We start from the raw sequence: 13,113 nt of genomic DNA, 5'->3' as shown, positions 1-13,113 counted from the left end.
CCTTTTTCACTGAAATTAATACATAATTGTCAACTAGTTTCGCCAGCTGTGTCTGTCTGGTTTTATCAAGATGAGAAAGGTTATACTAATATTAAATGCAAAAACAAAAGAATGCAGTAATGACTTAAGACAGTTAAACAAATTGGAGAGCACGTGTAACATCAAATGCATAAAGCATGAAGGCTTAGTCATTGTTATTAAGTTGTGTTTTATAATTTGTTGTGCAATTTAATTCTGCTAAACTTAATGAATTCAATAGGTATTTCCAAATGTCTTTTGAAATTATTCCCTGGTTTCCATTGAGGTCATTTCCTGTCCATAGGACTACTGCAGCTTCTTTAAAGGTTCTACATCTGTAATCCTCTTCGATATAAGGCATGGAGCTATTGTCCCAATCTATTGAATGGTTTGAAGTTGGGAAATAATGTGCTAATCCTGAGGTGTCTGCTCTATTATTATTGACATCTCCGACACGTTCCTTCTTTCGGATTTCTAGGCTTCGTGAAGTTTGGCCGATGTAAGTTCAGTCCACATGTACATGGTATGCTGTAAACACCTGCATATTTGTAGAAAGCGACGCTATCCTTAGGGGATCTTAATCACTGTCTTGTAGTTAGTTATGGTAGGTTTAAAAACAACTCTGATGTTAAAAGGCTTCATAATTCTTGCTATTTTGGTGAAGACTGAGCCTGCATAGGGTATTATGATGGATGATACATACTGTGTCATCAGAGGCTGTTGTGAGGTTGTTTCTATAGACATTGGAAATACCTATTAAATTCATTAAGTTTAGCAGAATTAAATTACTCAAAAAATTATAAAACACGACTTAATAACAATGACTAAGCCTTCATATGCGTTTGATGTTACATGTACTCTCCAATTTGTTTAACTGTCTTTTAAGTCGTTACTGCATTCTTTTGTGTTTGCATTTAATATTAGTATAACCTTTCTCGTCTTGATAAAGCCAGACAGACACAGCTGGCTAAACTAGTCGACGATTATGTATAAATGTTTATCAAAACCATGGTCCAATAAATCCAATATTATGTATTAACCAGCTATTTCTAGTGCATCTGATAATTTTTTAATATCTGCATTCACTATGGTTATTCTCTTCAATGCATTCTTCCTTTTTCTTGCTACACAGTAAGTAGTAAGAAATTATTTTAATTATATTATTTGCGTTCTCATCTTTATATAAAGACCAATATGAGTGATACTGTTAGATTGTGATAGAGTGGAATTTTATGAACTCCTATCTTATTACAGTCTAACATGCTTTTCCAAACAAAAGAATGAGATAAATACAATAAATTGCCTCTAAGTTTAAAATAAGTAATATGTATATATATATATATATATATCAAGCATGTTCTGTAATGAAAGGTTAAATAAGTATGTATTGTGTGCCATTCGCGAACGTGGTTAATTTAGTATTGAAAATGTAAAACATTACCAGAGCTTTAGAAATTAACCTGTGTAAAAGATTATGAATGTAAGCACATATTCAACAGTTGGGGGGGAAGTAAAGTCCAAAGGTTATGGAGTTGTAACGTGAGAGAGCGGATCACCCAAGTAAACAATGACGTCAGAGTATGTGCGATTAGCGGCGGAGACAATGGACGCCATGACGTAGTAGTTCGCTGGACATCGAAAGGGGCAAGAAGCGCCGAGAAAAAGGAGGGTAATATAAGGGTCATGCGATCCTGTAGCAGGGCTTTTTTTCTCCTGGATCTCTGCTGTGGTTCTCCCCTCGTGGCGAGGAAGGGTGCCAGTGCCCGGTACCGGCAGTCGCAGGTTTCGGCGACAGTATCTCCGCGGAAAAGTCAGGCTGTCCACAGAAGGCCAGTTTCCTGTGAACTTGTGATGCCATAAAGAGCCATAAAGGAAGATAAGTAGACTTTGTGTTTCACTGAATATGAATGAAAGATTTGTGCCACGTTAATATGTTATACAAGGGAACATTAATGATATAGGATAAGGTTGTATTGCTAGGACTTTAGAAGGATATTGTATTTATGTTTATTATCTGTCGTTGTGTTGAAGTTCGCCATTATATTGAATGAAATCAAGGATATGTTTAGAGTAAAGAATTGGCATAATATTAAGAGATTGTGAAAGATATGAATGTTATCTTGTGTAGTCTGACAGAGCTACGGAGTCTTAGATTGATTGTGATAATCGTACATGATTAATGCATTAGCGAAGGTTAATATAATTCTTAATTTAGGAAGCTACTGTATAATATTTTATAAGTGTAATAGTAGTGTTTGAATTTTATATACCTTGTCTGAAACTCCCTTAAAATGGGATTTGATTTAGTGTTATTATGTGTATCAACTTTTGAGTATAATAAACCTTGCTTTTGATTCTAACAAAGAGTTTCTGTAATTTCTGGAATCCGATGCACCGCTTATAAAATATTAATGCGAACCTATGCGGGATATTAAAACAGATATTAAAAGAGCATATTTTGGCCACGTCTGCAGAGTTAATAGGTATCATTAAGTACTGTCCTGAGATTACCTCTTGGTTGTTAATGTTTAATAATCTAATAGCGCTAAGTGGCGCAGCGAAACAAATAAATTTCTTGGTGTTTTACGAGAGGTAAATCTTAGACACTCTGATACTGCCTCGATCTCGAGGAAATTCCATTGTCCCTCAGAGGTACCACGTGCTTCCCGATAGTGTATTACGGAGATAAAGCAACAAAGGTTTAAAACAAGTGTGAATAAGAAGATGTGACAACATAAATGGCGCAGCAGTAGGATAGTTATAATAAGGAAGAAAAGGTAACAACATAAATGGCCGCAGGATATTGATAGAATAAGGTTATTATTGAAGGAGGTTTAGGTAGAAAAGACTGAAAAAAAAAATATACAAAGTTGTACAATAAAAGACAAGAAACGTTATAACAATACTCAACCTATAAGGTAGCAACACAAAACTGCTGTTACATACAATTCATGCCCTAATTCTGGTTTGTTACAATCATAATGTTATAAAGATGTATAGTCTTCTACATTGCTATAAAAACTATTAGTAGTATCTGAACCACTCATAAATATCCCATTTTCAGAAAATGTTTAAAACCAGTTACCTAGAAACAATTCTGTAAGATATAAGAACTTAAACCTATTCACAAAATGACAGATGACAAAAGGATACGTCTTAACCTGACAGCTAGCTCAAAACTTATAAGAAGTGGAAATCTCAGAAACATCAAAAATTCCAATTTCAGAATTTATGATTTCATTTTTGAGAAAATAAGATGTTTAGGATGGAAAATCTGTCCTTGAGTGATTTTTTAGTTGTGGAAACATGAAAAGTCAAACACGTTCTTTTATCCTCATCAGTATAGGATTTGAAAGTAATTCAAATCTTATAATAATGTAAGATTAGAATTCAGTTTTACGCTTACAACATTTGAACTTGTTTTGCTGTTAAAATCAAATTTAAGATAAAAATTAAGATAAAACTGATAATAATTATGAAAGATAAAATAATCAAATTAGGTTTTTATCTTGATAGCTCTGATTTAATTAGGTCCTTAGTGTTTTTAATAGAGATATATAAAATCCTTTTTCCTAGTGTTTTTTGACTCCGTTATTAAAATGTAATCAGTCCTTCAATATATCAAAATATGATACAAACTTACCTTGCAAAGAGGTTTACTATCTGAAATTTCTGAATGCTGAAAATATAAGATAGCATTTCCAATTCTTACTTTGCAATTCAGTCTTACAGTCAATACGATGCATTTCCAGAAATGTATTATTATTATTATTACGGGCGACACCAAGGAGTCCTTAGACTCATCGAGGGAGGCCCTAAACATCAAGTCCACACAACTATAAGACATTCTTACAGAATGTATCATACCTTGCCTTGAACTCACTCACCATCATAGCACCCACAACAGACTCTGGCAGCTTATTCCACTCATTTACCACTCTAAAAGTAAAGAACCCAGCTCTAACACCCTGCTAACCATACTCTTGCCCAGCTTCCATAGGTGTCCCCTAGTTCTCCCACCACCAGTCCTGATCTCAAAAATATCCTCTGAATTAATCCTACAGAATCCCCTTTAGCAATTTGAATGTCTCAATCATATCTCCCCTTTTCTGCCTATCAACTAGTTTCTGGAACCCACAAATCTTCAACCTGTTCTCATATGGTTCATTCCATAGACCAGCTATCATCTTAGTCACTCGCCTCTGGATCTCAACCTCCTCCCCATCAAGAAGGAACCTAGGTGACCAAATCTGGGCACAGTAGTCGAGATGAGGTCTTATTAAGGCTCGGTACAGAGGTACAATAACTTGCTTGTCTCTGCTCGTCAAGGTATTTATTTTTCTACAACCAAGTAAATTGATGAGCTGATTTCACTACTTTTGCAATGTGCCCCCTAAACTTCATCTCCCTATCCACCAAGTCCCTGGTAGGGACTTGGTGGATAGGGAGATCTTTTACCATTCTGGCCTGCACTTTATACTGTTCGTGTCTTTATACCGTTCGTGGCCTGCACTTTATACCGTTCGTATACCTGCAGGTCACCTCTTTCTTTAAATTCCCTCCACAGTTGTTTCTTTTTTTGCAGCTCAAGCTTAATGGTGTCTCTAATCTTGGTGGATATGGAGATTTAAGGGGCACAATTGATGAGGCCAGGGACTCCCAAGTCCCTGGCCTCATCAATCTCCTGGAATACAGTTCCACCAATGTGGTATACGGGCTACTAATCTTCATCATCGTCATCATCATCAAATTCCTGCCATGTACCCTAAACGTGTACAGGATATGACAGTACTACATGAAAAAATTACATCATTACTAACTTCCTATCTACAATTTTCCTCCAAATTAGTCTGTTACTTGTCAAGACTCCAACATTATCAGATCTTATATTTCTATAGTCTAAGGCACTTTGTACCGTATCAATCCACCTATATCATGGTCTTCCTCAGGGTCGTTTTCCTGCCGCCCTGGCAGAGAACACTTGTTTTGCTAATCTTTCCTCTCCCATTCTATTTAAGTGACCATACCACCTGAGATTAGCTCTGCTAATGCATTCCTGGATGCTGACAATGTCAAGTTCTTTCCTAATATCCTCATTTTTAATATGATATTGCCATTGATGCCATCTGTTCACGTCTCTAATCTTTCTCAGGACTCTCATATCTGCGATCTCTAGTCTTTGGTCAAGTGTTTTACTTCTGACTAAGCTCTCAGATCCCTAAGTTAAAACTGGTTTGAACACTGTCTTGTATACAGCTAATTTAGTGTTCCGACTAATTTCTCTCTTATTCCATATGAATTTATTCAATTGACTTCCCACTATACCAGCTTTGCTGATTCTGTTCTCTATTTCTATATTTAATTTACCATCTTCAGTAAAAATTGTGCCTAAGTAGCTGAAATGTTTTACTTGTTCCACAGATTCACCAATCACAACACAGTTGACATTTTCAATGATTCTGCCTATTTTCATTGTCTTTGTCTTTTTATTGCTAACCTTCATACCATATCTATTACAACAGCTATTCAATTTAGTCAGAGAATCTTGCAGACTTGTAGCGGATTTATTTAGAAGTATAACATCATCCGCATAAAGCAAAGAGCTGACATTAACATCTCCAATTTTGATATCAGGTTTAATACCACTTTCCTTCATAATGTGATCCATATAGATAATGAATAACAGAGGGGATAATGTACATCCTTGTCTCACACCAGATTTAACATTAAACCATCTTTCTGTACTTCCTTCAATCCTAACTGCTGACTTACAACTCAAATAAAGACTAAGTATTGCTTGATATAATACCCCATTGACACCATATAACTGCAGCGTATTGAATAGCTTCTCTCTTAGCACCTTGTCATATGCCTTATCCAAATCGATATCTCTATCGATATTCCAAATCGATATCGCTGCTAATCTTTTCACCCCAAAATGTATAACCCTACATTTTGTCACATTAAATTGACATCCATTCTTCTTACCCCAGAACTCCAATCTATTCAAGTCGTCCTGCAAGATTTTGACATATTCTGCATTCGCTATTGCCCTACCCAACTTTGCATCATCAGTGAACAAATGAACTGGTCCTCTTAGATCCTTCCCTATATCGTTAATGAACAAATTAAACAGCAGTGGTCCAAGAACAGAACCCTGCGGCACACCACTAGTCACAAGCCATCTTTTGGACTCTACTCCTGAATAACCTACTCTTTGATATCTCTCCATCAACCTATCCACCTCACCAACCCTATATCCATTCCCATATGTTGTAGTTTACGGATTAGAATTCCATGTGGTATCCTGTCAAATGCCTTTGCAAGGTCCAGCAGTATCACTGTAAACCCATTACCCTTATCCAGTTCAGCCGTCACCATGTTATAAAACTTGAGCAAGTTATTGAGGCATGATCTACCTTTACAAAGCCATGCTGTTCCCCGTACAGTATCTCATTTTCATCAATCCAATCCTGTATTCTTTTCTTGACTAATTTCTCTACGACCTTGACAATGATTCCTGATATGCTAATCGGTCGGTAATTTACAACAGTAGTCTTGGAACCTCCTTTATGCAGTGGAACTATTTTCCCCTCTTTCCACACCTTCGGGACTAAACCAGACCCGAGACTCAGATTAAACAACATGGTCAAGGGCACTGATAATTCTTTAGCTGCTTCACGCAAGACCCGCGCCAGTATACCATCCAATCCCACAGATGTATTCACATTAAGGTTCTGTAATAGACTATTCACCTCCACTTCATTCATCACAATTCCCATATAAACTAATGGTTCCTTCATTTTTTCAATGTCACCACCTGGATGATATACATTTGCAAAGTGCTCGCTCAGTAACTCCACTATATTGACTGATTCAGTGACCTCCTTACCATTGTCATTCCTTAAAATCATTTTGCCATGTACAGTTTTTTTCCTTGCTTGCAGCATATTGAAAGAGCTGTTTGGGATTCTCTTTAGCTTGCATAGCTAGTTTCCTTTCATAATCCGCTTTTGCTTTTATTACCACACTCTTTTACCATTCTGGCCTGCACTTTATACCGTTCGTGTGCCTGCAGGTCACCTCTTTCTTTAAATTCCCTCCACAGTTGTTTCTTTTTTTGCAGCTCAAGCTTAATGGTGTTATTCATCCATTTAACCCCTACTTATTTTACTATTCGGACCCTAGGTATACAATCAGCCATAACCTCCAGTAAATGCTCCTTGACCACTTCCCATGCTCTATCGACATCCAGCCCTTGCAGTTGTACATGCCATGGCACTGATCCAAGCAATCTCCTAAGCTTGTCATACTTGCCAGCACGGTAATTCCACATATACCCTGTCTTAATCGAAAATTCCACACCTTTAGTCACCTCCCAGGTCAAGACCTTATGATCACTCTCACCAATAGGTGGCAACATGGTCATATTCATTACAGTCATATTCTCAGATGCTATTACCAGGTCAAGCACTCTCACACCCCTAGTATTTTCAATTACATGCTGTCTCAGATAGTTATCCCTTAATAATTGAATAAAATCCATTTCCTTCCTCACATGTGTCCTCTCCTCCTTCCAAGCAATGTTACCATAGTTGAAATCTCCCATAATAATTACCCTCCTTCCACTCATTTCATCAATTTGTTTATGCATACTATTTCCACCATCTATTCTATCACCTGGTCTATAGCAGCACCCAACTGTATATTTTAGTCTGCCAGTCTCAATCTCACACCAAATAGCCTCAAACAAGCTCTTTTCACTATCCTGTGATACAACTTCAATTCTGTTTGGCTGCAGTTCATCAGCTATCATCAATAACACCCCTCCCACCATTTTATTCTCTCTGTCCCTCCTAAACACACTATAACCTACACATTCTATCCCACTAACTATATCATCTTCTGTCAGTGATGTTTCACTAATGCCAATAACCTGTGGCCAGGAAGAGCCAACCAAGGCCAAAAATTCTTCCTTCTTGTTCCTAATACTCCTGGCATTAGTATACATGAAATGCAGTGATCCGTTTGTCCCATCCCTATCTTGATGCAATATTCTAACTATCCCATTCCGATTTTTTGTCCTTAGTACTGGCTCGGGTACATTATATACATTCTTACACTCAACTGTCTCATTGATATCCACATATCTCCCCGCCCCTTGGTAGCTCTAGTTTCCCTGGTTCTGCACATCCATTTTCACTTCATTCAGCAACACTTTTTCCAGTCTCCACACACCAAATCCATTCAAATGCAGGCCATCCATCTTGTATAAATCCTTTCGTCCATCAAACTCATTCCACATGTCCATGAATTCCACACTACACCGCTAGAGGTTATAAGTCTGGTTATAATTATGGAAATGCACTGTTTTGAAATATTCTGGAAATATGTTGGTTTCAATGTAGCATATACGAGAAATAGCATATCTAAAAGAGAAGTCAGAAAAAGACATTGAGAATCATGGAACAAATTCATTTCTAATTTAGAACATGATTTATATAAAATAAGACCCAATGTATATAAGATTTTGAAACACCTAAATGCAGATACTAAAGAAAACATAAAATTAAACACCAAACTGAAATTAGAAGAATTTCTAAATTTCTACACAGAATTGTGGAGAGATAAATATTTTAAAAAAGACAACTGGCAAACACTTAATGAAAATGAAAAGGAAATAACCAAAGAAGAATTAGAACTCAGCCTGAAAGAAACAAGAAATGGAAAATCACCTAGAGAAGATAGGCTAGGTTAAGAACTGTATAACAATTTATACAACTGATAACCCCCCAATACAATGGAAAAAAGCAATTGTGATTCCTATCTTTAAAAAAGGTAATTGAGATGACACTAAAAACTATAGAGGTATAAGCATACTAAATTACTATTACAAAATGTATAGCAGAATTTTAAATAGCAAACTAATGAAATATTCCAAACACTTTATTTTTAGAAGTACAGAATGGGTTTAGAAAAGGACGATCATGTATAGACCCGGCCTTTTGCCTAAAATTAATAATAGAGAAAAGAATACAACTGAGAAACACATATTGCATTTATTGACTTTGAAAAAGCATTTGACAAAGTTAAAAGAAACATTTCATTTAACATATTAAAAGAAAGACAAATACCAAATAATATCCCAAAAGCTAACATAAGTATATATGAAAATAATCAAATACAAATAAGATTAAATCATGAGCTATCATATACGAGAAGAGATAAACCAAGGGGTCGGACACGGATGTCTCCTCTCAGCAACTCTTTTTAATATATACCTAAATGAAATAATAATAAAATGGAATAAAAATTTCCATCAAGGAATTAAACTTTCTTCTACTGTGAACTTAAACACTCTCCTTTTTTCCGACGACCAAATAATAATTACAAATTCTGAAGATAACTTACAGAAAGCTATTTTAGATTTAAATGAGATAGCCAAAGATTATGTATGATAATAACAACAGAAAAATCAAAAACTATGGCCTTTAAAGGACAAGATCCAGCAAGAACTAAGATAGTAACAGATAACAAGATCTTAGAACAGGTGAATTCACTTAACTACCTAGGATGAATGATCACATATGAAAATGAAAAAGATATAAACGTAAAAATTGCAAAATATTTAAAAATAACAGGTGTAATTAACTCTATATTTAAGCCAAACCTAGTTCAAAAACAAACCAGACTAAAAGTACACAATACATTAGCCCTACCAGTCTTATTGTATGGAAGTGAAATCTGGACAATAAAAAAAAGACAAACAAAGATTAATAACAGCAGTTTATTTGAAGTTTATGAGAAAAACTGCAAAGTATACCCTATTTGATCACAAAAGAAATGAAGAAATTATGAAAGAATTAAACCAACAATCAGTAACAGAAAAAATTAAAAAATATAAACATAAATGGATGGAATACGTTCAAAGAATGAAAACAGAAAGATTACCAAAACAAGCCATTAGGAAAAAGAAAACCAGGACATCCTCTTAAACGATTCAACGATGACTTCTAAGGCCGGAACAGGCCACGCTAGGCCTAAATTCTTGATATGCATGAAGAAGATATACAAGAAATCTTCAATTTGTCTTACTCAGATACATCAGTGATTAGGAAGATCCCAAGAGTAAATGAGTTTTCTCAAAAAAGTAAGACAATTTGACAAAATTATACTTGAATTATTCTAAAGATTATATGGTGTTTTACATCATATTAGCAATATTTATTTAGCAATTTAAAGAATAAAGTATTATAAGCATTATTAACAAAAAAAAAAAAAAAACTTGCCTCTGTATGTAGCATAAGTTCAATAGAACGGGAGTTATAAAAATCATCATTTCTCAGTGCAAGTTCTTCACCTTTGGCATTTAGTGACTAAAAGAAAAAAAGTTTATTTAATATAACCTTAACTCTTATGTGATGGTTAAGCTAAACATTCATGCCAAATAAAAAATAAAAGAAAGATCCTGATAATAACTAATAATAAATGGTCAGTGGTCTTTGGAATATGAAGTATGAGGACAGATTCAGAGAATGTAAACTGCAATGCCTCATGAATAGGAGAAGGAGGAGGGGAGATATAATTAAGATATATGCTAGTCACTGGTTGTTATCAGGTTAACATCGAAAAAATTTTTAAGAGAACTGGAGTAGAAGAGGCCATCACTAGAAATTGTATAAGGAGGGTGTGAGCAAAGGAGTGAGGAGCAGGTTCTTTACATGGAGAATGCTTGGTAAGTGGAATGCATTTCCTGAGTGTGTTGTAAATGTGAACACATTCAATCAGTTTAAGGTATGGTTGGATGAGCATTGTGTGCAATAGTGTGCAACTCCTACAACAAGTCTCTGACTCTATGGACTTCAGATGTTAATAATGTCTGGGTTGGCTAGATCCAGAATAGCAGATGCTTAGTTGTTATAAATTGCGTACAATCATCTGAAAATGCTACGAGAGAGAGAGGATACACACTATGCTTATGACCTGTCTCACTTTATGTATGTTTACAGTGTTAATTGTTTTGTTTTACTTTAAGCTATATGCCTTGCATTTTATTATTATTATTATTATTATTACCCAAGACCTCATGAAGTCAAAGACTAATCTTGGAGGTCCTTTTATCATACACACAGGTCATCCCACCATGCTTTAAACACACTCAAATTCTCTGTAGACACCACACTCTCAGGCAAGACATTCCAATCATTGACAACTCTGAATGAAAAAAACTGCTTCTCACTCCTCTACTCACACACTCCTTATACAGCTTCCAGGGATTACCTCTGGCTCTCCCCTGATCTCCCACTATTTTCTGTAAAACCTCTCCAGCATTGATCCTATAACAACCCCTTAATAACTTGTAGGTCTCTATCATATCTCCCTTCCTAATCCTGTCCACCAGGCTCTGCAAGTTGCATCTTCTCAATCTTTCCTCATACTTGACATTTCAGAGGTCAGAAATTACCTATGTCAGTCGCCTCTGGACCCTCTCCAACATCTCTTCATCCTTCTAAAAACTAGGTGACCAAATCTGGGCACAATAGTCCATGTGTGGCTTAATCAAAGCTTTATAAATGGAACAAGAATCTCCCTACAAGTCAGTGTCCTCCACATCATTCCACAAAGCCTTTGTGTTGTCTTCACAATTTTGGCTATATGTGTCCCCCTATATTTCTTGGAGATAATTCTTCAATCCTTGGATTGAAGATTCCTTAGAGATGTCACAAATAATAAATAAATAATAAAAAATAATTTCAGATCCTTATCCACTACCATCCCCAGACTCTTATTTACTCCACCTCCAACAATATATCCTCACCAAGCATAAATTTTGCATCCCATTTTTGTTTTCCAAATTTTAAAACCTTACATTTTGCAACATTGAACTCACATCCCCATTCCCATGCCCAATCACTTAATTTATTCAAGTCTTATAAGGCCACAACATCCTCTCCACTCTTCATGGTTCATCCGAACTTTGCATCATCTACAAACAACTGAATATCTCCATTCAAATCTTCACCAATATCATTAATATACAAGTTAAACAGCAATGCCATAAAACAGCCCCCTGAGGCACACCAATAGTAATTTTCCTTTTCCTGGATACTGCTCCCCCAAACAAACTTGTTGATACCCATCAGATGGCCAGTCGCCTATCGAATGCATCAATCTAATATCCAACCCCATCCACTCTAATCTGACTATCAACTTATCATGTGGTAATCTATCAAAAGTCTTTATTACTGTGTATCCTTCTCCTCTGTCCATGGAAGCAGTCACCTTATTGTAATAAATAAGTAGATTACTAAAACATGACCCCCCTTTAGTAAATCCATGCTGTCCATGAAAGATAATACCATTGTTGTCAACCCAAGTTTAGGGCCTAGTTCTCACAAGCTTCTCCAAAAACTTAACTACAACACTAGATACACAGATAGGCCTATAGTTTGATGCTTGAGTTCTATCACCTCTTTAATGAAGTGGCACAATCTTGCCCTCCTTCCACTCCTTAGGAACTTGATCGAGTGCAAGACTCGTATTAAAAAATATGTCAAGGCCGGCATCAACTTCCTGGCACATTCCTTCAGAATACGTGGTGATATATTATCAAGTTCCACAGCCTCATTTACATCTAGTTTACTCAACACCCCATACACCTCTTGCTCACTTACAGTCAGTCTCTCTTCCCCATCATCAACTATTCTCAATCTCTCCATGAAGTCACATTCACAAGATTGAAAGACCTTTATGAACTGCTCATTAAGTATCTCCACCACACCTTCTGCAACAGTTGTTATTATACCATTTTCTCCAATCAATGTCATCCTTCCATGATCATTCTTTCTTTTGCTGGCTACATATTGAAAGAACTCCTTAGGATTCTTTTTGGCTTCGTTAGCTAATTACTATTCATACCTCTCTTTAGCTACCCTCACCAACCAAGCGTTGGTACATCCTACCTAACTGACTGTTCCATTTTTGTTGGTTTGATAATCTTATCTTTACCTCTTAAAATTCCATTTTAGTTCATTAGTTGTCGATTGATGCTAATCTGAATATAAAGAAATTTGTATTATACGGTGCCACCCTAAA

The 13,113-nt window shown here is 35.9% G+C and overlaps 1 protein-coding gene across 1 annotated transcript in view; it reads right to left on the bottom strand.

Annotated features, from left to right (window-relative positions):
• Positions 1-585: 585 nt before the first annotated feature.
• The window catches only part of LOC150109677 (apoptosis-inducing factor 3-like), a 197,884-nt gene continuing 185,356 nt past the window's right edge, over positions 586-13,113 (bottom strand). Inside the window, exons 8-9 of the mRNA XM_090402950.1 lie at positions 10,308-10,394; positions 586-771 (exon numbers count right to left, since the gene is read on the bottom strand). Of these exons, the coding sequence (XP_090259076.1) occupies positions 586-771; positions 10,308-10,394 (273 nt within the window). The remainder of the gene's footprint in view (positions 772-10,307; positions 10,395-13,113) is intronic.

This window comes from Typopeltis vanoorti, chromosome 2 (genome assembly GCF_054136105.1).
Source record: "Typopeltis vanoorti isolate ZY-2024b chromosome 2, IOZ_Tvanoo_1.0, whole genome shotgun sequence".
In the NCBI taxonomy this organism is placed as follows: Eukaryota; Metazoa; Arthropoda; class Arachnida; order Uropygi; family Thelyphonidae; genus Typopeltis; species Typopeltis vanoorti.
The sequence above is the reverse complement of the archived record's forward strand: the minus strand, read 5'-3'. Positions and strand labels throughout refer to the sequence as shown.